Genomic DNA, 27,263 nt, shown 5'->3' on the forward strand with positions numbered 1-27,263 from the left:
TGGCCACATACTAGCTATGTGACCTTGGCCAAAGTACTCCTCTACACTTCAGTTTCATCTTTCCTAAGACTATGGTATGGATAGTATCTGTTTCACAGGGCTACTGAAGGTTTAGTAAGATAAAACATGCACATGCTTTGTTCAATTGTTTTATACATGTGCTTGGTGAGACTCCAGATATTCATACCTTACCCTCATTCATACATGCAATTTTATGTTGACCTGTGTTATCTTTATTATTTTTGACATTGTCCATTGTCTTTGAATTTGTTGTTGATGAAAAGTCTCCTGACACAGTGATTTTTTTTCTTTATAGATGAGGATTCTGGGAGGGTTGCTCTTTGTATTTGATGTTTGTGCTTTCAGTATTATTTGTATATCTTGTTCTAGTTCTTATTTGATATTTAAAATGCTTTTATTGTATTTTCCACAGCATCTATGTGTGTTAGGAATGATGAGTTCCTCCCCATAGTGGTTTGAATACCTCCCATAGACTCATATGTGTTTGTATGCTTAGTCCCCAGTTGAAGGATTAGAAGGCATGGCCTTACTGGAGTAGCTGTGTCATTGTTGGAGGAGGTATGTGACTGGTGTGGGCTTTGAGGTTTCAAAAGCCCATGCCAAACCAGGCCTAGTCTCTGCCTCTCTGCCTGCTGCCTGAGGATCCGGATGTGAAGCTCTCAGCTACTGCTCCAGTGCCATGCCTGTCTGCTTCCCACAATCATAAAAAACTAGCCTTCTGAAACTGTTAACAAGCCTCCAACTAAATGCTTTCTTGCTTTTTTTTATAAGTGTTTCTTGGTCATAGAGACTCTTCACAGCACCGGGAAAATTCCAGGGATACTGCTTTTGTCTGAACAATCAGAAGTCATCCTCACTTGTCCTGACTTTATTAGTGGGTTTAAAGGCCCATGCTTGTGAGAAGACTGGCTTTACAGTTGAGTGCAGCACACCTGAAGTCCTCACCCACACGCCAGGCTCTGGGCCTGCCGGCCTGGGCTGCCTTCTGTTTCTAAGTCTCCAGCAGTTCTCGGGAATTCTGTCAGCACGTGCCTGGTGAGGGCATGTTGTCTCTTGATGAGTTTCCGTCTTCTGTTCTTTGGGGCTGTTCTGATGAATGTGACCCTAGAGTGTTCGGTAATACCTCTGGTTCCTTAGGAATTATTGGCACAGTCGGTGGCTTTATTGCTCTCTGCACAAAAGTCCCATGTCTCTGAAAAGGAAAACAAAGATGACATTATCCAGGGAAGCACAAGCTGTGGCTGAGTGTGATGAAGGAACATATTTGTCTCCCTCTCCATTGACTGTCACTTCAGTCTGAAACTAAAGACGCCACCATAGGTTTTGGTGTGCCTTGTAACCGGGAGAAAATAAATGAAACAGAGAAGTGAAAAACAGACAGTCAACAAAGTGCCTGTGTTACCGCGTGTATCAAATTTAATTTTTTGCTTTGTAGGTTGCTATGACTGCAAATGAAACTACAATTCAGAGAATTGATGATTGTGTCAAAATGTCCAAAAATACTTACAATGAACTATGAAAACCAACATCTGTATAGTTGAAAACATTCTAGCAACTATTGAATTCTATTCTGCTTATAAGAACATCTAAGATGTTTATCACTATTACTTTAAGCTAGTACTCTCAATAAATAAGCCTAAACCCCTATGGTTCAAAATTACAATACCCATCCTTGATTTTTATATGACATGTAGCTGTGGTTAATCTGCTGTAGACACAAGAATGACTTTAAAGGCTTAAAAATTCTCCCATAAGTCTATTCAGTTCTGCAGTACTAAATAAGTTCTGAACACTGTCTCACCTTTCCCCGGATAGGCTCGTTGGGAGTTTTCCTGGCATCATATTGATGTATAAAGGAGATGTATTCTACAAAATTGTCTTCATGTTCTCCTGATGAGCTCAGACAGGTAAGTGGAACTAGGAAAAAATGAGAGATATTTCAGTGGAATCAGTACAATAGTTATATTTGTGTATAGAAATATAAATATTGTGATATTTGTGCTTTATGAAACTGTCAAAAATGCCAGACATAGTGGTAGACTCCTTCAGGCCTGGTGCTTGAGAGACAAAGGGAAGCAGCTCTGTAAGTTTCAGGACAGCCTGCTATGTAGCTACGTAGTGCATTCTAGGGCTGCAAGGTAAGACCCTTTCCAAAAAAAAAAAAGTCAGCAGAATTTCAGTAAGTTACCTACCCATATTTTAATATTATGGATCCAAAATTTATTCTGCATGAAAAGATCTAAATGAAAACAAATTTATTTTATGTGTCTGAGTGTTTTCCTGCATGTATGCACATGCGTATGTGTGCCTAATACTTTCAAAGTCTAGAGGAGGTCCCCTAGGTCTGGAGTTACAGAAGACTGTGAGCCACTATGTGGTGCTGAGAATAAAACCCAGGTCACTGAAGAGCAGTCAATGCTCTTAACCACTAAGCCATTTCTTCAGCTCCTATTGTTAGATAAGCTCTTAAACAGACACCATATGTAAAAAACATAAGTTGTTTGTCAAATTGTTTTTGACCACGAGAAAGGGTATGAAACAGTTTCTGCTGAATGTATGGTTATAGCTGAGTGATTATGATGATGACCAAAGAACTGTGTGCTGATATCACTGGGACACCAAGGACCGCTGGCGTTGCTGAGCACAAATTCTTTATACTTTAACCCAATAACAGAGGTTTCACTCATTTGCAATGCCCACCTGCTGCTAACAATCAAAGAGTTGAATGAATTCTGTCAAAGAAAATACTTCAGATTCTCCTTTTAACAAATATAGACATGGATGTAAGGATTTGTATATCCTTGGCATGTCTCTGGAATAATGCATAAGAAACAGACTCTGGTGTCTGCTGTAGGGAGAGAATTGTGCGACTGAGGAAAACTGGAAAGAGGTGGATTAAATTTTGACTATATATTTTATATACTTATATAAACTACTACAATGTAACAAAACATAATTTTTATAGCTCATACCTTTACGCTGGAAATAGTGGTGTATGTGTCAATCTCAGTACTCGGACAGGAGGAATACCACAAGTTTGAGGCCAGACCTTGCTATATAATGAATTAAAGGACAGCCTTGGATACACAGTGAGACTCTGCCTCAGACAAAAAAGAACAAAATGCAATAACACATGGTTTTTCCCAGTGTGACAGATTGTTGACTAACATGGTGGGACACACCTTAAATGTGTGCACTCAAGAGGCAGAGGCAGGTGTAACTCAGTGAGTATGAGGCTAGTCTGGTGTACATGGCAAGTTCTAGGTCAGCAAGGGTGATATAATGAGACCCTGTCTAAAATAAGCAATTTCTAATTTGGGGGAATAAATAAAAACAGATAATACATTAATAAATGATACTTATTAAGCATTTATGAATTCAATTTTATATTCAGATATTGACATAAAATACTTTTTCTAGCACGAATGATGAGTATATAATTACTTATAAAAATAGATATATTTCTTCACTTGGCAGGACAGACTATAAAGTGTCAATATTTTCTGAGAAACTGCCATATTGATTTCCAAAGTGGCTATACAAGGTTGCACTCCCACCAGCAGTGGAGGCGTGTTCCCCTTGCTCCACAACCACTCCAGCACGAGCTGTCACGTGTTTTTTATCTTAGTCATTTCCTTGATGGCTAAGGATGTTGAACATTTCTTTAGGTGATTTTTTTTGCCACTTGTGATTCCTCTGTCGAGAATTCTGTTTAGGTCTGTACCCCATTTTTCAATTGGATTATTTGGTTTGTTGATGTCTAATTTCTTGAGTTCTTTATATATTTTGAAAACCAGCCCTCTGTCAGATGTGAAACTGATGAAGATCTTTTCTCATTCTGTAGGGCTGTGTGGAATATTCAGTCACACTGTGAACCTGAGTTTGTATTTGAATTAATCAAATAAAATCAACCTTGGTTCAGGGGGCAGAGCCAGCAACTAGTAGTCTGGAATTAGCCATAGAGAATCTGAAGGAGCCAGGAATATGGATAGAGAGATACACAGATAGTAGTGGGGCAGGACTTGGAGTTTCATGCTTCTTTTTCGTTTGAGACAGTGGAGAGGCATCTCTTGCTGGGTCTCCAGCCAAAAACGAAGGTCATCTGGTTGTTTCTCGGAATATCTCATTTAGCAGGCTTTCACTCCCACATCTGACTTCCAAGTCTTTGTTGGTAAATAGAATGATAGAGACTTAATTTAAAACTATGTATCTTGGCCATGGAAGAGCTGGGCCTTGGATTGGAAGTCCCTCCAGGACTTGGCCTGAGAAGTGGGTGGGGCACTGATTTTCAGTCTGTGGGGCCACAGATGATAATGAAAGTATTAGTAGATTCATGTGAAGCCTCTAAGCTGACAGAAAAAAATCAGTATGCTTTGGTTTGGCCTTTTGACAATGTCCTTTACCTTACAGAAGGTTTTCAGTTTTGTAAGGGCCCATTTATTAATTGTTTATCTTACTGCTAGCATGATTAATGTTCTGTTCAGGAAGTTGTCTCCTGTGCCAATTCATTCAAGGCTATTCTCCTCTTTCTCTTATGTCAGATACAGTTTATATGGTGTGTGTGTGTGTGTGTGTGTGTGTGTGTGTGTGTGTGTGTGTGTGTCTTTGATCTACTTGGACTTGAATTTTGTGCAGGCTGATAGATATGGATCTATTTGTATTCTTGTACATGCTGACATCCAGTTAGACCAGCACCATTTGCTGAAGATGCTTTCTTTTTTTTCATTGCATATTTATGCCTTATTTAAAATATATATAATCAGGTGTCTATATGTATCTTATGTCAGGGTCTTCAGTTTGATTCCATTGATCAACCCATCTTTTTCTATGCTAATGCCATGCTATTTTTTGTTACTACACCTTTGTAGTACAGCTTGAAATCAAGGATGGTGATACCTACAGAGATTTTCATTGTACAAGATTGTTCTAGTTATACTGGTTTTGTTGTTGTTTTGTTTTCCATACGAAGTTGAATATTGTCCTTTCAAGATCTGTAAAGAATTATCTTGCAATTTTGATGAGAATTGTGTTGAGTCTGTAGATTGCTTTTGATAAGATTGCCATTTTTTTCTAAGTTAAACCTACCAATTCATGAGCATGGGCAGTCTTTCTATTTTCAGATATCTTCTTCAAAGACTTAAAGTTCTTCTCATATACACCAAGAAATTTTATACTATTTTTGGCTACTGTGGAGGGTGTTGTTTCCCTAATTTTTTTTGGCTCATTTGTTGTTTGTATATGGAGGGATACTGAATTTTTTTTTTAGTTAATCTTGCATCCAACCACTTTGCTGAAGGTGTTTATCAGCTGTAGGAATTCCCTGGTAGAGTTTTTGGGTTCACTTATATATATTATCATATCTGCAAATGTCAATACTTAGACTTCTTCTTTTTAAATTTGTATCCTCTTGATCTCCTTTAGTTGTCTTATGGTTCTGGCTAGATCTTCAGGTACTGTATTGAATATTGAATAGATATGGAGAGAATGGACCGTCTTGTCTTGTTCCTGATTTTAGTGGAATTTCTTTGACTGTCTTTTCATTTAATTGGATGTTGGCTAATGGCTTGTTGTATATTGCCTTTATTATGTATAGGTATGTTCCTGATCCTATGTTTAGATTGTATCCCTGATCTCTCAAAGACATTTTATCATGAAGGGGTGTTGGATTTTGTCAAAGGCTATTTTAGCATCTAATGAGATTTAAACAGAGAATTCTCAACAGAAGAATTTCTAATGACTGCACCTAAAGGAGTGTTTAACAAGTATGACAGAAATAGCTCAGTTGGGAGAACTTTAGACTGAAGAAATGTTTAACATCTTTAGCTATCAGGGAAATGTAAATGAGATACTACCTTATACCTGTCAAAATGGCTAAGATCAAAAATTCTGATGACAGCTTATGCTGGAGACGATGTGGATTAAGGGGAACACTCCTCCATTGCTGGTGGGTGTGCAAACTTGTACAATCACTTTGGGAATAAGTATGGCAGTTTCTCAGAAAATTAGGAATCAATCTACCTCAAGACCCAGTGATATCACTCTTGGACACTCAAACATACCACAAGGTTACTTGCTCAACTATGTTGATAGCAGCATTATTTGTAAAAGCCAGAATCTGGAGCTAACCTAGATGTCCCTCAACTAAAGAATGGATAAAGAAAATGTGGTATATCTACACAATGGAGTTTTACTCAGTGGGAAAAAAAGCAATGGCATGATGAAATTTGCAGGCAAATGGATGGAACTAGAAAAAAACCATCCTGATGATGTAACTCATACCCAGAAAGACAAACACAGTGGGTACTCACTCATAATTGGTTATTAGATGTAAAGCAATGGATAGCTAGGCTACAATCCTCCACACCCCAGAAGCTAGGTAATAAAGGAGGATCCTAAGATGTCCCTGGAAAAAAATAAATGAGATGCCCTGGGTAAACTGGGGGTAGGGGAGTAGAGGGGATAAGATGGGGGATGGGAGCATGAGGGATCAGGTTGGTCAAGTTTGGGGCAGGACAGAGGAGGGAGAGTAATGAAAGAGATATTTTGATAGAGGGGGCCAATACGGGTTTAGGGAGAAGCCTGGTGCCAGGGAAATTCCCGGGAATCCGCAAAGATGATCCCAGCTAAGACTTCTAGAAATAGTGGAGAGGCCTGAACTGGTCTTCCCCTGTAATCAGATTAGTGGCTACCCTAATTGTTATTATAGAGCCTTCATCCAGTATCTGATGGAAGCAGATGCAGAGAACCAAAGCCATGCACTGGGCTGAGCTACAGGAATCCAGTTGAAGAGAAGGAGGAGGGATTATATGAGCAAGGTGGGTCAGGGAGGCAATGACCATGACCAGAAAACCCACAGAGACAGCTGACCTAAGCTTGAGGGAGCTCATAGATTCTGTATGGACAGCCAGCATGGGACTGACCTAGACCCTCTGCATCTGGATGACAGTTGGGTAACTTGGTCTTTTGTGGGACCCCTAGCAGTGGGACCAGGACCTGTCCCTGATGCATGAAGTGGCTCTTTGGAGCCTATTCCCTGTGGTGGGATGCCTTATTCAGCCTTCATGAAGAAGGGGAGGAGCTTGGTCCTGCCTCAACTTGATATGCCATGCTTTGTTGATTCCCATGGGAGACCTTAACCCACCTGAATGAGGTTGAAGAGAAGTGGGGGAGGGAACAGGAAGAGAGAAGGGCAGGAGAACTATGTGGTATATAAAATAAATCTTAAAAAAATGATGGAAAAAAGGACATGTACCATGACCACCCAGCTGTAACTTAGTAGTTTTAATTTGAGAACATTTCTTAACTTTTTATGTCTACTTAGAAAACATCAGTAAATATTTTCTTTTTGGAAACAGCACTCTTCTCATTATAATTCATTTGAGTCCTACAAAAAATTATCACAAATGTAAAAACTGTAGCTCTCATAATATATTTTGGTGGTTTTCATTTTTTTATTTGTGTGTGTATATGTGTGTTTGTATGTCAGTATATGTATGTATGTACCAATGTGAGTGTGTATATATGTATATGTATGTGGTGTATGTATGTATGTATGTATGTGTGTATATTATGTGTATCTGTATGTGTATACATGTGTATACTTGTGTATGTATGCATGCATGTATGTGCATGTGTATGGTGTTTGTCTACATATATGTGTATATACTGTGTGTGCATATGTATATATATGTATGTGAATATGTATGTGTGTGTGTGTGTGTGTGTGTGTGTGTGTGTGTGAGTGTGGGGGGTATATGTCTTCTGGTGCCTATGGAGGACAGAGAAGGATTTCATATTCCACCGGTGCTGATGTACAGGTTGAGAGTGAGGGATACGGATGCTAGAAGCTGAACTCAGGTCCTTTGCAAGAGCAATAAGTGCTTTTAATTGCTGAGCCATCTCTCCAGCTCCATGTAGTGGTTCGAATGAAATCACCTCTAATAGGCTCATATATTTAATACTTGGTGGCCAGTTAGTGGAACTGTTTGGGAAGCATTAGGGTGTGTGTGTTCTTGTTGGAGGAGGTGTGTCCCTGGGGGTTGACTTTGAGTGTTCAAAAGCCCACGCCATTTCCAGTGAGCTCTTTCTCAGCCTTGTGGTGGTAGTGTCAACATGCAAATTCTCAGCTACTGCTCCAGTGTCAGGCCTGTCTGCCAGCTGCCACGCTCCCCACCATGATGGCCATTGTCTCACCTTCTGAAGCTAAGACACATTCTTCTATGAGTGGCTTTGGTTGTGATTTCTGTTCACAGCACCAGAAAGGTAACTAAGATACTCCATATACCAGATTTAAATAAATAAATAAATAAATAAATAAATAAATAAATAAATGCAGCAAGAAAGCATACAGCTTGGAGCAAAAGAAACAACAAACTAAAATCCATCTTAGGAAAGTGACTTTACCACTGGGTCTGAATCTGTAACTCAAAAGAACATTAAAATACAAAAAGTATCAGGTTAGCAGCCAAGGCTTTGTTTCAATTTAAAGTATCCCCCCTTCACCAATTGGGTCAGCTTCTCCAAATTACAAAGTTTAATGATACAAGTCTAAAATATGAATGGTTCTTACTGGGACTCCGACATGACAAAGCATAGCCATTGATTGACTACTTGTGGGTGGCGGCCAGGGAACCATGTGTTTCACTGTCAGCATTGCTGAAATGCCAAAAATGAGGCCCAGTAGGCAGGCTGAGGGAACTGAGTGATGTGAGGTTGTTTCTCACTGGCCTTAGTCCATGCTGGTTTAGTCTGTATGCTGTAAACAGCTGGCACACAGCTGAAGTTTTACACAGACTGAAATGTTGTAGTATATATTTTTTTTAATTTTTAATCTAATATCAAAACACTACTTGCATAGGATTTGTTTCAGGACGATGTTGGAGCTTTTTCTTTGTTAGTTTAAATTAGGTTAAATTACATTATGCCTTTGAATTACATTTATTGAGTAATAAGTAAATATTCATCTAAGCAGGTATGGTCAGTAGTTTAACATTTAACTACGTATTCATTTGGTTACTCTAACTATTTATAGAGTTTGGTCACCACACTACAACCTAAGATATAACAATGAATTTAGTAATGGGGAATACCAATAGAAGAGGGAGAGGGAGGAGGAGAGAGAAACAGACAGACAGACACATACACACACAGAGAGAACATACACACACACAGATAATGACAGGTTTTAAAAATCTAAACTCTAATCCAGTACCTAACAGTACAATCAATGGTACTGACTCAAATGCCCACTGATTATTATTATTATTATTATTATTATTATTATTATTATTATTGTATACAAGTGCTGTGGTAGAGCTTCAAACATTATTTTATTTAGTTCTAGTGACAATCCTACAATATTATCTATAATGTTTTTGTTCACTTAAGAGCCAAAGAGAACTCTGGTTTTTTTTTTCTTAGTAAGTTCAATGCCCTATGTCACTGGAGAAAGTGTTCTAGTACCTATGCCACTCATAGGTACTATGATTTCCCCTGAGAATCTACACATTGGGGCTCACTGGGCATGTGCATCACAGATGCTTGACTTCACATGGCTCGTTTCTTTAATGGTGACACTTGTCTTGTTTTTGTGTGGGAAGTCTGTGAATCTTCTCTTCATAACTTGTCTTGCTATTTGATGACATGTGGGTGTGTGTCCTTGCCTTCAGCTCCAGCTACACTCAGTGTGCCCTTTGATGCCTTTTATAGGTAGATTTCCTTACCATTTCAGAGGCTGAGTGTTAGCTAAGAGCACAGACACTGGAAGCAGCCACCTGGTGAGTCAATCCTCTGCTGTATGGCCTTCAGCAGGTTACCAAAACTTTGTACTAGCTGAGGGTAACATACTGAAATATGCTACTCTAGTATATTAATTATTGTTAATAGAACCTGAAAAACAATAGATGGTGTGGAGATCAGTATGGAGGTATCAGGAAAATTAGAAATGTCACATGATCCAGCTATATCACACTTGGTCATTTACCCAGAGTTCTCTAAATCAGCACACCCCAGACACACTTGCATATCCATGTTTATTGCTGCATGTTCATAATAATCATGAAATAATAATAATGGATGTATAATAAAGGTATGGCACATACACACAAAGGAATATTACGTAGCCATGAAGAAAAATGAAGTCATAACATTTTCAGGAATAGGGATGGTATAGAAATCATTAAGTGAAGCAAGACAAAACGAGAAAGACAAATACCACAGGCTTTCTTTCACATGGGGAACCCAAATTTAAATTTTACAAGCATGAAATGATGATTGTTCATGTGTATGTAGAGCATAAGATTAGAAGGGGATCATGAAAGGAGAGTCCTTAAGGAAGGAGTGGAGAAGGTAATGGAATGGTTGAAAGCAGAAGATGGGGACCATCTAGGAGGAAGGGAGCTGGCTGGGAGGAGAGCAGGGGGAGGGAGGGAAGTGGGAGAGACTGATTAGACAGATGCCATCACAAAACCCTCAATGTCTGAGCTTCCTTATACAGATTAGTAAATATTTTCAGATCTAGAGTGATTTTACCTGGCAATGTCCTTATAATAAACTGAGTCATATTATATTAAAACCATAATGCTACTAAGGGTCAACAAAGGATTCCCTTTAGAGATCTGTAGTGCCCTGACCTCTGTGATTTGGTCAATATAGTTGAAGATACAAAGGTTAGCTAGGCTGAAGATCACAGCATTAGAAAAAAAAATGATCGTATGCAGCATGAGGTAAGATTCCAATGTAAAAGAGGCCCTTTGTCTCTAGAAGGAAAGTCTCATCTCATTGTCACTCCAGCGAAATGGGACCTAGAAGGGCATCTGTACAGGGCAGTCCCATTAACCTGGCCCTTCTCTACCAGTTACTAGCTTTCCATCCAGGTAGCTGACCTGGACCAAGTAAGTTTCTTTGCCTTTTCAGGTCTTCACAGTTCGCAACTCTGTCCCAGTCAGGACACAGGGGCTCAATTATGTGTTGTTGAATCTTCATTTTCTTATGAAGCTCCTATGTCCCACAAAACATGCTTTTAAAAATGTATGGACTTTGCTCTAGTTGATATTTATGTTAATTTAATTTTTAGTATTAAAGGCGTGTGCCATGATGCCCGGCTCTTTGGTAGTTAATGTTAAGACAGGGTAGAAACCACTGTGTGGGAAAGCCTGGCCGAGTACCGCTCTCCTATTGTCCTCATTCTTGTCCTCTCCTGTGTCTGCTGATATGCCTGAGGTTCTATTATAAAGATCTGTTTTGTTTTGTTTTCTGCATTTCATTGTTAGGTGTTGCTTCTTTGTTCTCTTTGGCCCATCAGTTGGCTGCATTCTTTCTCCCATGAACCCCGTAAAAAAAGTCAGTCCATTTGATTCACCTTCATCGCTTGTTTATCTGCTACTATTTCCTAGAATCTTGGGAGGCAGAAAAAGTAGCTATCTGTATCTACATCATGAGTCAGAAGCAGAACTTTTCTTTCTGAAGGAGAGGCCATGTTCAGACTACTTAGACCTTTTCATGAACCCCTACCCTGGACTAGGAACCATGCTGCAATATGATCATTTTTTTTTCTAATGCTGTGATCTCTGTCGTAGCTAACCTTTGTATCTTCAACTAGACTAGCCAAATCACAGAGGTCAGGGCACTACAGATCTCTAAAGGGAATCCTTTGTTGACCCTTATTAGCATTACAGTTTTAATACAATATGACTCAGTTTACTATAAGGACATTGTCAGGTAAAATCATTCTAGATCTAAAAGTATTTAATAATCTGTAATAGTATTTCCTAAGTTATATGTTTTAAGCACTAATCATGAGACAATCCAAAAATCAGAATGAGATGATAAAAAATAAGGAACTACGCTTTGGAAACCATTATGTTTATTCTTACATTCTACAGGCTAAATTTTTTATTTAATTTTAAAATTTATGTTTCATAAAACTTAATTGACTGTTTCTTCTTTTTTTAAGCACTATCTGTAAGGAGCATTAACAATTAGCATCTTGGTTTCTTTTTCTTTTGCTGTGACAAAATTATCTGATATAAAGCAATGTAAGAGAAAAGGATTCATGTTTTATGTTGAGGTCATTGATCCATTTGGACTTAAGTTTTGTGCAGGGAGATAGACATGGATGGATCCGCATTCTTCTACATGCCAGCCTCCAGTTATGCCAGCACCATTTGTTGAAGATGCTTTCTTTTTTCCATTGTATATTTTTAGCTTCTTTGTCAAAGATCAGATGTTCATACGTGTGTGGGTTAATATCAGGGTTTTCAATTCGATTCCATTGGTCTGCCTGTATATTTTTGTGCCAATACCAAGCTGTTTTCAGGACTATAGCTCTATAATAGAGCTTAAAGTCAGGGATGGTGATGCCTCCAGATGTTGCCTTGTTGAACAGGGTTGTTTTGGCTATCCTGGGTCTTTTGTTTTTCCATACAAAATTTATTATTGTTCTTTCAAGGTCTGTGAAGAATTGTGCTGGGATTGTAATGGGGATTGCATTGAATCTGTAGATTGCTTTTGGCAGGATTGCCATTTTTACTACATTGATTCTGCCTATCCAAGAACATGGGAGATCTTTCCATTTTCTGAGGGCTTCCATAATTTCTTTAAAGACTCAAAGTTCTTGCAATACAGGTATTTCACTTGTTTGGTTAGCGTTACCCCCAAGGAATTTTATGTTGTTTATGGCAATTGTAAAGGGTGATGTTTCTCTGATTTCTTTCTCAGCCCTTTTATCATCTGTATATAGTAGTGCTGCTGATTTTCTTTAGTTGAACTTGTAGCCTGCTACTTTGCTGAAGATGTTAATCAGCTGTAAGAGTTCCCTGGTAGAGTTCTTTGGGTCATTTATGTAAACTATCATATCATCTGCAAATAGTGAAAGTTTGACGTCTTCCTTTCCAATTTGTATCCCCTTGATCCCCCTTTGTTGTCGTATGGCAATAGCTAGAACTTCAAGTACAATATTGAAAAGGTATGGAGAGAGTGGACAGCCTTGTCTTGTTCCTGATTTTAGCGGAATTGTGTTGAGTTTCTGTCCATGTAGTTTGATGTTGGCTGTTGGTTTGCTGTATATAGCTTTTATTATATTTAGGTATGTTTCTGTTATCCCAGATCTCTCCAAGACCTTTATCATGAAGGGGTGTTGGATTTTGTCAAAGGCTTTTTCTGCATCTAGTGAGATGTTTTTCAGCTTGTTTATATGGTGAATTACATTGATGGATTTTTTGTATGTTGAACCATCCCTGCATCCCTGGGATGAAACCTACTTGATCGTGGTGAATGATTGTTTGATGTGTTCTTAAATCCAGCCACACTGAACCTCTTAGAAGAGAAAGTGGGTGGTACCCTTGAACAAATTGGTATAGGAGACAGCTTCCTGAACATAACACCAGTAGCACAGACAGTGAGATCAACAATTAATAAATGGGACTTCCTGAAACTGAGAAGATTCTGTAAGGCAAAGGACACAGTCAGCAAGACAAAAAGGTAGCCCACAGAATGGGAAAAAATGTTCACTAACCCCACATCTGACAGAGGGCTGGTCTCCAAAATTTACAAAGAACTCAAGAAGCAAGTCTCCAAAACACCAAAGGATCCAATTAAAAAGTGGGCTACATAACTAAATAGAGAATTCTCAATAGAGGAGTCTAAAATGGCTGAGAGGCACTTGAGAAAGTGCTCAACATCCTTAGCCATCCGGGAAATGCAAATCAAAACAACTCTGAGATACCATCTTACTCCTGTCAGAATGACTAAAATCAAAAACACCAAGGACAATTTATGCTGGAGAGGTTGTAGTGAAAGGGGAACACTCCTCCACTGCTGGTGGGAGTGCCAACTTGTACAGCCACTTTGGAAATCAGTATGGAGATTCCTCAGAAAAATGGGAATAAACCTACCACAAGTCCCAGCAACTCCACTCTTAGGCATATATTCAAAAGATGCCCATTCATACAACAAGGATGTCTGTTCCACTATGTTCATAGCAGCATTATTTGTAATAGTCAGAACTTGGAAGCAACCTAGATGCCCCTCAGCCGAAAGTGGATAGAGAAAATGTGGTACATTTACACAATGGAGTGCTATTCAGCAGAAAAAAAAAACCAATGGAATCCTGAAATTTGCAGGCAAATGGATGGCACTAGAAGAAACCATCCTGAGCGAGATAACCTAGTCACAAAAAGAGAAACACGGTATGTACTCTCTCTATATGGATTTTAGACATAGATCTGGGGAATGCCAACCTACAATCCCATGGCCAGAGAGTCTGGAAAACAGAACTTTCATTCAGTGGCTGATGGAAGCAGAGGCAGACTCCCATGGCTAAGCAGTGAGCTGAACTCAAGAAAGCCAGTAACAGAGGGGGACTGATGACCAAAGGGATTAAGACTGGGCTGGTTTAACCTCCAGAAACAGCTAACCTGACAAGGGTTAGCTCTTGAATCCCAGACTGATGCCTGGGAATCCAGCATGGGACTTATCAAGACCCCTTGAATGTGGGTGTCAGTGAGGAGGCCTAGGTAATCTATTGGGCCTTGGGTAGTAGATCAGTATTTATCCTAGGTATACAAATGGACTTTGGACTCTCATCCAACAATGAGAGATGCACTCTCACCCTGAACTCTTGGGGGAGGGTCTAGGCCCTGCCCTGGATGAAATGACAGACTATGGACACCCCCATGGAGGGTCTCAGCCTCCCTGGGGAAATGAGGGGATATTGGGGGGGGTTGGTGGGAGGGCACGGGAAACGGAGAGGGACCTGGAATTGACATGTGAAGCAACCTTGTTTCTAATTTAAATTTAAACAAACAAAAAAAAAAAAAGAGAAAGAGAAAATGATTCATTGTGGTTTACAGTCCCAGAGGAATAGAGTCCATTACGGTGGGGAAGGCATGGTTGGCAGGTGTCTGAGGCTGGGCAATCAAACTGCACTGACAGTCAGGAGGCAGAGAGAGAACAAAAAGTTGGGTGGGGTCTCCCAAGGGGTGGGGCATCCACATCCCAAAGGCTCTACAAATACATCACAGCCTGGAGATCAACTTATAAGAGACATTCTACACCCACAACAATCAGTGCCACTGAGAGTATACTTTGAGAATCTGTTATTTAAGGTTAGATGTTATTTAAATAGTTACAGTTTTTAGAATTTGGTGGCAAAACTGAGCAGAGTGCTCCTAAGTTTCTGACTTTGAAGCTGGTGTGACTAATGATTAGGACAGTGTCTGGAGATATGCTATCCACTGGGAAGGAATAACAGCCTTTAAGATGGCTCTCTGTTGTCCATGTGTTTTCAACTCCTGTAGGGAGGTCATTTTCTCAGAAGGTGCCCACACATACAATACACCTTAATTCAATAGCAGGAAAGTGAGTAATAAAAAAGTTTTACCACGACTGACCTTACCTATTCCACAAGTAGGCTTTTGCAGCCTGCTGTATTTGACTGGCAAAACCAGCGGGCATGCTGGCTTTTGAAAATCACTCCTCTGGGTGCTCTTGGTGTCGTAAGATGGTTGGGAGACAGACACTGGTGCTTCACTGTGTAACCACCATTTTCTCTTCATGGAAAAAGAAATGGAAATGCACTGTCAAATCATGAAGGAAATTTTCATTTGATCTTTAAAGTCTACGAATATCCAGTGACTTGATTTAACAAGGCATTAGCTTAGAATTAAAATATTATCACGTTTTGTGAGTATGGTGTGTGTGTGCGTCTGTATGTGTACCACTGAACCTGGAGCTCACTAATGCTGTTATGCAGGCTGACTAGGGAACTTCAGGAACCTGCTCATATCTGCCTCGTCCTCCCATCCCTTTCCTGTCCTGACCCCCAGTGCTGGGATTGCATGCCCATCTTGGGGATCTAAGCTCAGGTTCGCATGGTAACAGTGAGCACTTTACTGAGACTGTCCTCTAGGATTCTTAAATATAGAAGTAAATGTTTTTGAAAGGACACGAGCTTGTATCTAAAAATAGTCATATGTTTTAGCTAAGATATAGCCACTCAATTATTACACTATCTTCTAGTAATAGAGCCATAAATATTAATACAGTAGTTATATTTTTCTTATATTTATATTATTTTACTTTTAGACTATGCACACATAAATTAAACATGCTTTAATCTAAAAATTATGTTCTATGCTTTTATTATACAAAACAATGCATAATTGTCTAAAATGATATTTTGCAAAGATATTAGTTCATAACCCTCCCCCACATCATGGAACACATTTTAAATCCTACAAGAGCATATCATGCTATACATATATAACAGTGAAACACAACAGTCATGAAATTTTTGTTATTTCAGGACAGTCATTCTATTTTACTGCTTTCTCCTCTATGTCATGTCACAATGAAATAGAGCACAACTCACATTTATTTATAATTCATAAACCTGTAAATTTTTTCCTAAAAAAAACTGTCCTAAGGAAAACTATCTCCAATGTTCCTGAAATGTCAGTACTCAATGCTTCGTAAAAAAAGAACTGATGATTTCTTAGCATCTATGACCATTCAACCCTTAGAAAGAGAGAGAGCAATGAACTGTTAGTCAACTCTGGTAAAATCACCAAACCTGTGTGATTTAGGAGGAGAGGCCTTGGAGGACAGTAACTCCATCCACACCTGCAAGTTTGGGATCTGATTAGGGTTCAGCATGCTCTTGGGTGTAAGAAATTAAATGTTGGCTTGGTGAAATGATTCAGCATATGAAAACACTTGCCAAGTATGGCAGTTTAAGAGAAAACGTCCCACACAGGCTCAGGGATTTGAATAGTTGGTCCCTAACTGGTGATGCTGTTTGGGGCGGTTTAGTAGGCACCGCCTTAGGAGGTGGCCTTTGAGAGTTTAAAGTCTCAGACCTCTTTCTTTCTGTCTGCTCTACTTAGTGCTTGGCCTTGAGATGTGGGCTCTCAGCTTCTTGCTCCTGCTGCCATTCCTGCCTCTTGCTGCCCTGCTCTCTTACCCACAATAGGCTTTTATCTCTCTGGAATCATAAGTCAAAATAAACTCTTTCATAAGTCACTTTTGGTTGTGGTGTTTTGTCATAGCAACAGAAAGCAAGCATCCCCTGGAAACCAAGTGTGATCCCCAGAACCCACAGTGGGGTGATAGAATTGGCCCTGGAAGTCGCACTGTGGCACACTAGCCTGATCACACATACAAATAATAAAAATAAACGTCTTCAAAAATCAGCTATGAGTCTATAGTAAAAATGTCTATGATTTAAGAGGGATTCATATGTAATTATAATTAATTTTGACAATTAAGGCCCCACTGATGCACAGGAGGAGGCTTCCTAGTCCATTCCATGTAGCTGCACAGGCGTCCACTCTCAACTAAGCTTAGCTTCTAAAAAGACGAGCATGTGTGAAACAAGTGCGTATTCAGAATTAAGTCTAATGGTGTCAACTTGATAAGTTTAGAAATAGAATAAAATTGTGAAAATGCAGATGACAGCAGAGATATTTTCAGGTGATGGGGAGCAAGAACTCAAAAAGTAAAACCATATGGATGGGAGCACTGTTCCAAGCTGAAGTCATAGCTACTGAGTGCCAGGTGGTTTGTTTATAGGTGTTCTTAGACTGGAAAAGATGTGATCCACATGTACCAGAGGACCAAAACCTGAACAGGACACAGGGAAGCAGATTTCAGTTTATTAAATCAGCACCAGTTTTAGACCAACAACTTACAGCCAAGAATAATGAAACGGTGGACAATTGTAAACACATTTCACAGAAACTGAGGAACTAGGAAATTCAGCCCAACAAACTGAAATTGACTAATGTATATTTCCAGGAGTAGCTAAAACATGGATTTTTAAGGTTTTAAGAAAATTCTAGAACAGATTACAAACAGCGTCTTCTCACTATCTGGCTAAAAATAGTCATTTACTACTGGTCTTGGACTTTCTGTTTTCTCCTCCAGCCCATAATTATGACAGTGCTTATTATGCCAAAACTCTAGAATGTATATGCCTTATTTCACTTATTTTAAGCACAATTCTAAGGTGGGTGCATCCCTTTACAGATGAGAGAAGTACAGAGAGATTAAGAAGTACCTCTCAGTACAGCACTAGCTGATAGCCATCAGCCACACACGTATATGCCCTAAATTCTTTGCTCTGTTGTTATTTCCTACATGTAGAAGGCTAAGACAGATAAGCACAGGTTATCCACATCACCTCAAAGCACTAAGTGTCTTAGTCTGTATAGCTGGACCACCATGGATGGAATAATTTATAATATATGTAAGTTTATTGGCCTTCAATTCTGGAGCCTATGAAGTATAAGAAGACAGCCAGTTGAAAGAAAAGCTGAGAAGGCCAGTCTTGCCCTTCATAACAGAACTGAGGCTACCCATGAAGGCAGTGCCTTCGAGGCCTGGATCTCGCCTCTCAACACTGACAGTGACATTTACATTTTAATATACACTTTAGAGGAGACATACTTTGAAAACATAACTGTAGCTACCTTGAGGAAGTTTTCCTACAAAAATATTGTAAGGCAGATACTTATATCATCTACTTTGGGTGAGCAGAAATTTATTTTGCTAAGTACTCAAGGAACTGAACAATGACTCTGGGCAAAGGAACCATTAGGGAATCTTGAGTTCACCTTCTAGCAAAACTCCTTAAGAGTTTTATCAAAATCGTCTAATTTGACAAATATAGAGGAAATAATGAACTCCTTTTCCTAGTGTTTTAATGATAGATTAAGACTCTGTAGTTAGAGTGTTTTCAAGATTATTAATCATTAAATGCATATTCTCTTCAGTGGTACTCTCATTACTTTGTTTTGGACACTCTTCCCCAAACCTAAAAAGTGTGGTCATGAGAGCATGTATGCACCTATGCATGTGCTCATGCCTTTTGGTCCAGTTATTTTCTCACAAAACACTATAAGATTGCCAAATCCTTCCACATAGGGGATATCTAGAGTCTGTCATTTCACTCTGGGTAGGGTCCAGGCACGCCCTTAAGAGTCCAGGCTGAGAGAGCATCCCTCTTTGTGCTATAGGCACACGAAGACAGTTTGTATACCAGGGATAGACACTGATCCACAGCTCAGGGCCCCATAGGTTGCCCAGGCCTTCTCGCTGACACTCACATTTGGGGAGTCCAGATCAGTCCCATGCTGGCCTCCCCACTGTCCTTCTGGGGTCCAAGAGCTCTCCCCTGTTCAGATCAGCTGTCTCTGCTGGTTTTGCCAGCCCATTCTTTGCCAATTTGCTCATCACTCCTCTCTCTCTGTCACTGGGTTCCTTGGGTTCTGTTCAGTATTTAACTGTGGGTGTTTGCCTCTGCTTCCATTAATCACTGGATGAAGGCTCCCGGATGGTTATAGACATCAAGTTCATTATCAGGAATGGGTATTCAAGGTGGTCCCTCCACTATTGCTTAGCTTGCCAATTGGTGTTATCCCTTTAGATCACTCGAGGTCACTCTGGTGCCTGATCTGTCTTCTAACCTATGATTCCCTCTTCCCCCTATTCTACCCCCACCCACTCAACTTCCTGTTCCCTCATGACCTACTCTCTCTTCCTCTTCTCCCCCTCTCTTCTTCCCAGCTCCCACTCTCCCCCACCCCTCGCCGTATTCCCCCATCCATTCAGAGGATCTTGTCTCAATCCTCTTCTCTTGGGTACTATGCATATATGCATATCTTTTAGGTTCTTTCCTGTTTCCCAGACTCTCTATCAGTGGCAATAGGGTGGTTGGCTGGGGGGGAAGGGGAGGGTGGGAGGCTTTGGGGGAAGGGGAGGGAGGGAGGAGGGAGGGAGAGGGAACTGGGATTGACATGTAAAACAAGCTATTTAAAATTAAAATAAAAAATGATAAAAGAAAAAAAAACACTATAAGATTAACGAAACAGAGGCTCACTGCCATTTTACCTCACTCTCAGGTGAAAGGCTAATAAAAAAAGTCACTGTTCCATGGCCCATTCTAATGCTAAATTGATTGGCTTTGGATAGAATTATTTTATGGCAAAATAAACCTAACTGGGAAATGTTGCAGAGTGTGATAGCTTTGTGTAGGCTTTGGAAGGCAGGTTATGTTTTGCATATTGTCAATGGGGCGCTGCCCAAGAGTTATTCCTCATTTGAAGCTTTGAGTTCTAAAAGGAAGTTCTCTCTCTTAGTCTAAGGCATGAGCACATGCATAGGTGCCTGGGGCTCCATTTTGGGAAATGCCAACATATTCTTGATGGTAAGAATCTCCCTAACCCTATGACCCTGTAAAACTTGATTGTCACCATATGGGCCCAATGGTTGCATTTAGAAGTCAGTCTAAGGAAATTACTGTTATCAGATACTCTGTTAATATATGTTATTATCCCCAAGCTTTCAGATACATTTTAGTAAACATTACTGTCTTCTATTCCCTTGGTAACCCAGACAATAAGTGGTAAAAGCAAGAAGAACATTCTAGAGAAACTATTTAAGTGAATGTGAGAAGTTGTAGGCCTAGAAGCAGAGCTACAGTCATGGCTGCCAGGCTAAGACTGCTGGTGGTGACAGAAGCCAGGTGCAGCTGGGTGTGGTGGCCCATGACTTTAACCCCAGAAGTCCGGAAGCAGAGCCAGGCAGATCGATATGACTTCAAGGCCAGACAGACAGAAAGTCAGAGCTACACAGCAATTTCCTGTCTAAAACAACAAAACCCACCACATCTATCACCTCCACACCTCCACACCTCAATCACCTCCATCACCTCCACACCTCCATCACCTCCATCACCTCCACACCTCCATCACCTCCACACCTCCATCACCTCAATCACCTCCACACCTCCATCACCTCCACACCTCCATCACCTCCACACCTCCATCACCTCTACACCTCCATCACCTCCATCACCTCCATCACCTCCACACCTCCATCACCTCCATCACCTCCACACCTCCATCACCTCCATCACCTCCACACCTCCATCACCTCCACACCTCCATCACCTCCACCACCTCCATCACCTCCATCACCTCCACACCTACATCACCTCCATCACCTCCACACCTCAATCACCTCCATCACCTCCACACCTCCATCACCTCAATCACCTCCACTCCTCAATCACCTCCATCACCTCCATCACCTCCACACCTCCATCACCTCCATCACCTCCACACCTCCATCACCCCCACACCTCCATCACCTCCACACCTCCACACCTCCATCACCTCAATCACCTCCACACCTCCATCACCTCCACACCTCCATCACCTCCACACCTCCATCACCTCCACACCTCCATCACCTCCACACCTCCATCACCTCCATCACCTCCATCACCTCCACACCTCCATCACCTCCATCACCTCCACACCTCCATCACCTCCATCACCTCCATCACCTCCACCACCTCCTCACCTCCACCACCTCCACCACCTCCACCACCTCCACACCTCCATCACCTCCATCACCTCCATCACCTCCACACCTACATCACCTCCATCACCTCCACACCTCAATCACCTCCATCACCTCCACACCTCCACACCTCCACACTTCCATCACCTCCACACCTCAATCACCTCCATCACCTCCACACCTCAATCACCACCATCACCTCCACACCTCCAAAACTCCATCATCTCCACACCTCCATCACCTCCACACCTCCATCACCTCCACACCTCCATCACCTCCACACCTCAATCACCTCCATCACCTCCATCACCTCCACACCTCAATCACCACCATCACCTCCACACCTCCATCACCTCCACACCTCAATCACCTCCATCACCTCCATCACCTCCACACCTACATCACCTCCATCACCTCCACACCTCCATCACCTCCATCACCTCCACACCTCCACACCTCAATCACCACCATCACCTCCACACCTCCACACCTCCATCATCTCCACACCTCCATCACCTCCACACCTCCATCACCTCCACACCTCAATCACCTCCATCACCTCCATCACCTCCACACCTCCATCACCTCCACACCTCCACACCTCCATCACCTCCACACCTCAATCACCTCCACACCTCAATCACCTCCACACCTCAATCACCACCATCACCTCCACACCTCCACACCTCCATCATCTCCACACCTCCATCACCTCCACACCTCCATCACCTCCACACCTCCATCACCTCCACACCTCCATCACCTCCATCACCTCCACACCTCCACACCTCCATCACCTCAATCACCTCCACTCCTCAATCACCTCCACACCTCAATCACCACCATCACCTCCACACCTCAATCACCTCCACACCTCAATCACCTCCACACCTCAATCACCACCATCACCTCCACACCTCCATCATCTCCACACCTCCATCACCTCCACACCTCCATCACCTCCACACCTCCATCACCTCCACACCTCAATCACCTCCACACCTCAATCACCACCATCACCTCCACACCTCCACACCTCCATCATCTCCACACCTCCATCACCTCCACACCTCAATCACCTCCACACCTCAATCACCTCCACACCTCAATCACCACCATCACCTCCACACCTCCATCACCTCCATCATCTCCACACCTCCATCACCTTCACACCTCCATCACCTCCACACCTCCATCACCTCCACACCTCCATCACCTCCATCACCTCCACACCTCCATCACCTCAATCACCTCCACTCCTCAATCACCTCCATCACCTCCATCACCTCCACACCTCCACACCTCCATCACCTCCACACCTCCATCACCTCAATCACCTCCACTCCTCAATCACCTCCATCACCTCCATCACCTCCACACCTCCATCACCTCCACACCTCCATCACCTCCACACCTCCATCACCTCCACACCTCCATCACCTCCATCACCTCCATCACCTCCACACCTCCATCACCTCCATCACCTCCACACCTCCATCACCTCCACACCTCCATCACCTCCACACCTCCATCACCTCTACACCTCCATCACCTCCACACCTCCATCACCTCCATCACCTCCATCACCTCCACCACCTCCTCACCTCCACCACCTCCTCACCTCCATCACCTCCACACCTCCATCACCTCCATCACCTCCATCACCTCCACACCTACATCACCTCCATCACCTCCACACCTCAATCACCTCCATCACCTCCACACCTCCATCACCTCAATCACCTCCATCACCTCCATCACCTCCACACCTCCATCACCTCCACACCTCAATCACCTTCACACCTCCATCACCTCCACACCTCCATCACCTCCACACCTCCATACCTCCACCACCTCCATCACCTCGGTTACTTCCACATCTCCATCACCTCCATCACCTCCACACCTCCATCACCTCCATCACCTCCACATCTCCATCACCTCCTCCTCCTCTGCCACCTCCACCACCTCTATCACCTCCTTCTCCTTCTCCTCTTTCTCTTCTTTCTCCTCTTCCTCCTCCTGCTCCTCCTCCTTCTCCTCCTCCTCGAGCTCCATCATCGTATCTGGGGATTCTTAAGGACATGGACTTCTGGCAAAGCCTTACAGATACCATGGAATTTAACTGTAGAACTCGTTTTTTTTTAAAGAGGGAAGTTTTATCATGCACACTAGGCAGGCAAGGTCATGTGAGTTACAGTGTTCTCAAACTGTAGATACCAGGGATGTGGAAAAATAGCTTTTGAAAAGCAGCTCTTACTGTCTCCTATAGCAGTTGCTTCTAAATTGTGGCATGTCAGTTCTCTGACACATTTATTAATAGACATTATGCAGGAGTTCCCATAGACAAAGCTATCTGGGAAAAGGTGAGCATTTTCAAGCAAATTCAAACACATTTGTCACAGGATTTCTCAGAACTTTTAATGCTGGTGTGAACTATGACTCTCTGAAAAAGGTAATTAAAAATAAGCCTTTGACTTTAGAAATTTATTTTTTCAAATGAGCACTTGCTAGTGCTCTGAAACTACACTTTGGAGAATAGTAAGTGTGGTCTACTTGAAAGTATCAATATTTAGAAATTAAAAATAGAGTGTTCCTGTTGCTAGACTAGCTCTATTTAAAGAAAAAGCAAAACAAACAACAGCAGCAAACCAGATTTACCTCTAGCACCTACAATTTTATGTCTTTAGGTAGAAATATATATATGATCCAAGTTTGGTAACACACACCTATAATTCCAGCACTCAGAAGTCTGAGGCAGGAGGATTTCAGGTTCGAGTCCTGGGCTATCTACATAGGGAGGCAGTGCCATTCGTAGGGGTCCTACCAAACTAACCAGCCAAACATACAAGCAAGGGGCTAGTGCTGAGGTCTAAGTATACTACCATACTATTAGACAGCAGCTAAATGTTTAGGCAGCTTGATTTTATTTTAAAGTCAGCATTATCACATTTTAATTATGCTAACTTTTAAAAAGAAATGTCATATTGAATAAAAGAATGAAGTTTACATACATGTGAAATAAAAAAATGAGTATTTTTTTAGCTTCTTGGAAATTAGGGCATTTGCAAGTTCATTGTTGCTTTTGTTTTTGTAGACTCTGCCACTAGAAACAACTGCTTATACCATGCTTCCTTTGTGTATCATGAATGTTCTATATGGTGGCAACTTCCTCACTCCAAACCTTTATGAGACTTTTTCTGATCACCTCTTTAAAACCACAGCTCTAGGCCAGTAAGATGGCTTAGCAGGTAAAGGCACCTGACACTAAGTCTGATGACCTGAGGTTGTCACCACAGGACTCAATGGAAGAAGAAAATGCACTCTTGTAAGTTACACACACACACACACACACACACACACACACACACACACGGGGGGGGGGGTGAGGGAGAGGGAAAGAGAGAGATTAAAGGAAAAATAAAATTGCACCCCTACAGCCAGCAAGCAGTCCTCTCTCTGTCTTTCATGTCAGCACATGCCATTCAACATGCTACTCAGTTACTTAAGTTGTTCATTCCTACATTAGGATAAGCAGCCTAAGGTCAGGGCATTTCCCCCACTTATTTGGCTCACTGTTGAGTCCCTAGCATCTAGAAAAGGACTTGATCAAAGTATCTACTTTACCTGGGTAGCACTTTCCTCGGGGATTAAAACATTCCATCCTGAAGTTAGATAAATAACTCAAAATAGCTTCAGGAAGTCTCTGAAACTGACCAGACTCACTTGGCCCCTCCGTGCTAGAGGAAGCAATAAAGACAGCCGAGAGTCCCTCTCAGAAGGAAGGAAGCTGGGGTGGGGGATGGGGTGGCGTGCACACACTAGACCAGCTGCCTGGGAGAAGCAGAAATCAGTTAAGCTGCTTGAAAAGGTTAGACCAGAGTCACTTGGAAAGGACTCTCTCCAATCTGCTGAGCTGCCTGCAGGCTACATAGTGCGCGCCGGGGTTCCTGGTTTTTGTGAGCTGTGAGCCATGCTGGGGTAGACCTTGCTGATGCAGCTGCTCCTGTAAGTAACCCCTCACCCACACTCCTGTAAGTAACCCCTCACCCACACTCCTGTAAGTAACCCCTCACCCACACTCCTGTAAGTAACCCCAGGTTCTCATTGGTTCATTAAGTTGGACTTTGGTGTTATCTGCACTTTGGTATGTCATGGGTTCCTTATCTGGGGTGAGTAGATGTATGTGTTACATCTCCCCAGGATATGTTTTGTCACACAACGAACACACACACACACACACACACACACACACACACACACCACAGAGACACAAACCTCTCTGGGAGATGATTACTATCTTTGCTCCATTGATAAGGAGATTGAAGCTTATTTGCCCAGAGACAGAAAACACAGAGAGGCAGAAGAAAGGTGAACAAGTGAGAGAATGCAGCCTATGGGCAAACTGTAAATCCTTTTTCTTTTTTTTTCCTGAGAGGATTGTTTTGTTTTTTGAGACAGGGTTTCTCTGTGTAGCTTTTTAGACCAGGCTGGTCTTGAACTCTGCCTCCAGTGCTGGAATTAAAGGCATGCACTACCACTACCTGGCTCTGAGAGGATTTTTTTGTTTGTTTGGTTGGTTTTTCGAGACAGGGTTTCTCTGTGGCTTTGGAGGCTGTCCTTGAACTAGCTCTTGTAGACCAAGCTGGTCTCGAACTCACAGAGATCCTCCTGCCTCTGTCTCCTGAGTGCTGGGATTAAAGGTGTGGGCCACCAACGCCCGGCCTGAGAGGATTTTTTAAAAGCCACAAACTGTACAGATTAATTTGTATGGCTCCCTAGAAATGGTAAAATTACAGAAGCAGGCCGGTTTTGTAATTGTCATTCTGGAGTGGGGGAGAGGTCATACACACATAAGCTCAGGAAGTTTGCAGGCAAAGGCAGCATCCCACAGCTGGCTTATGGTGGGTAACACGTCTTATACACTAGAATGGGTGAAATCTACAGTGAAAATATAGTCAGAAAAATGTTCCTCTGGTCAACCACATTCGCTCATGTGTTAATCTGTGAACGTGTGAATAGTTGTTTCACATTGGAAAGGGGCACTGCCAGCAAAAAGAAGACTGTAGTATCTGCTTACTTTGTAACTACACTGGAGTACTAGCTGTAGAATACTTCCAATAATGTCTCATAGAATTGTTGTAGGGATTGAAGAATATACATAAATTTATCTTATTCCTAGCAAGTTTTTCTTAAATCTTTTACAGGTACACATGGAGAAGGCATGTGACGTTCTCGGGGAGGTGACTGGTTCTTCCCAAATACACAAACAGAGCTTAGATGCCCAGTTCTCCACCAGAAAAGCTCCAGGTTACTGCTCTAACCAAGCAGTAACCACTGGTTACAACGGCACCACTTTGAGATGCATCATGTCCTTTAAATAGACTGTGACCAAACTGTCCTGCAAAACAGCTTCTGAGTCTAACTGTATTTGTACATAGCAAACATCTGTCCAACCTGCTTTGCTGGTCCTTTATGATCAATGTAGGGAACTGGCTCATTGTATGTTCTTGCATTTGTGTTAATGAATTTAGCATAATCTACACGTCTTCTGTCCACACTGGGTTTTGAGTGTTGTGTGCTTTTTCCAAGACTTTTTTCATGTTTGATTTCTTCTTTGTTTTCAGTTATGCATGCTATACCAGCATCTTCTACTTTATAGTGTCTGAAAAACATAATTAAGTAGTAAATTATTTATCACAATAAGCATCTCATTGGTTATAATTAAGGGAGATAAAATATAAATATATCTCAAGAGTTAGTGAAGATGATTTAGGTTTTATTAAGGGTTTATATAGGGTACACTATTAAAATTTGACATTGGAGTATCTTTTCACTCTAAATCATGTAGGAAATAAAGTAATCTGTGTTAGTAGTGA

General features: G+C 41.7%; 1 protein-coding gene and 1 long non-coding RNA gene across 4 annotated transcripts in view; one reads left to right on the plus strand and one right to left on the minus strand.

The window, feature by feature from the left end:
• Positions 1 to 874: 874 nt before the first annotated feature.
• The window catches only part of CUNH2orf73 (chromosome unknown C2orf73 homolog), a 44,791-nt gene continuing 18,402 nt past the window's right edge, over positions 875 to 27,263 (minus strand). For all 3 annotated transcript variants that reach the window (XR_005871775.1, XR_005871776.1, XM_040733221.1), the window contains exons 2-5: positions 26,842 to 27,049; positions 15,416 to 15,569; positions 1,823 to 1,938; positions 875 to 1,213 (exon numbers count right to left, since the gene is read on the minus strand). Coding sequence is in view for 1 of the 3 variants with exons in the window: in XM_040733221.1 (XP_040589155.1) it covers positions 1,043 to 1,213; positions 1,823 to 1,938; positions 15,416 to 15,569; positions 26,842 to 27,049 (649 nt within the window). In the remaining 2 variants the exon portion in view is untranslated. The remainder of the gene's footprint in view (positions 1,214 to 1,822; positions 1,939 to 15,415; positions 15,570 to 26,841; positions 27,050 to 27,263) is intronic.
• Positions 1,836 to 27,087, plus strand: LOC106021163. The gene is made up of 2 exons (XR_001196506.3): positions 1,836 to 1,928; positions 26,592 to 27,087. It is a non-coding gene; the product is annotated as an uncharacterized LOC106021163 (long non-coding RNA).

Source organism: Mesocricetus auratus, unplaced genomic scaffold (assembly GCF_017639785.1).
Source record: "Mesocricetus auratus isolate SY011 unplaced genomic scaffold, BCM_Maur_2.0 Super-Scaffold_100029, whole genome shotgun sequence".
Classification (NCBI taxonomy): Eukaryota; Metazoa; Chordata; class Mammalia; order Rodentia; family Cricetidae; genus Mesocricetus; species Mesocricetus auratus.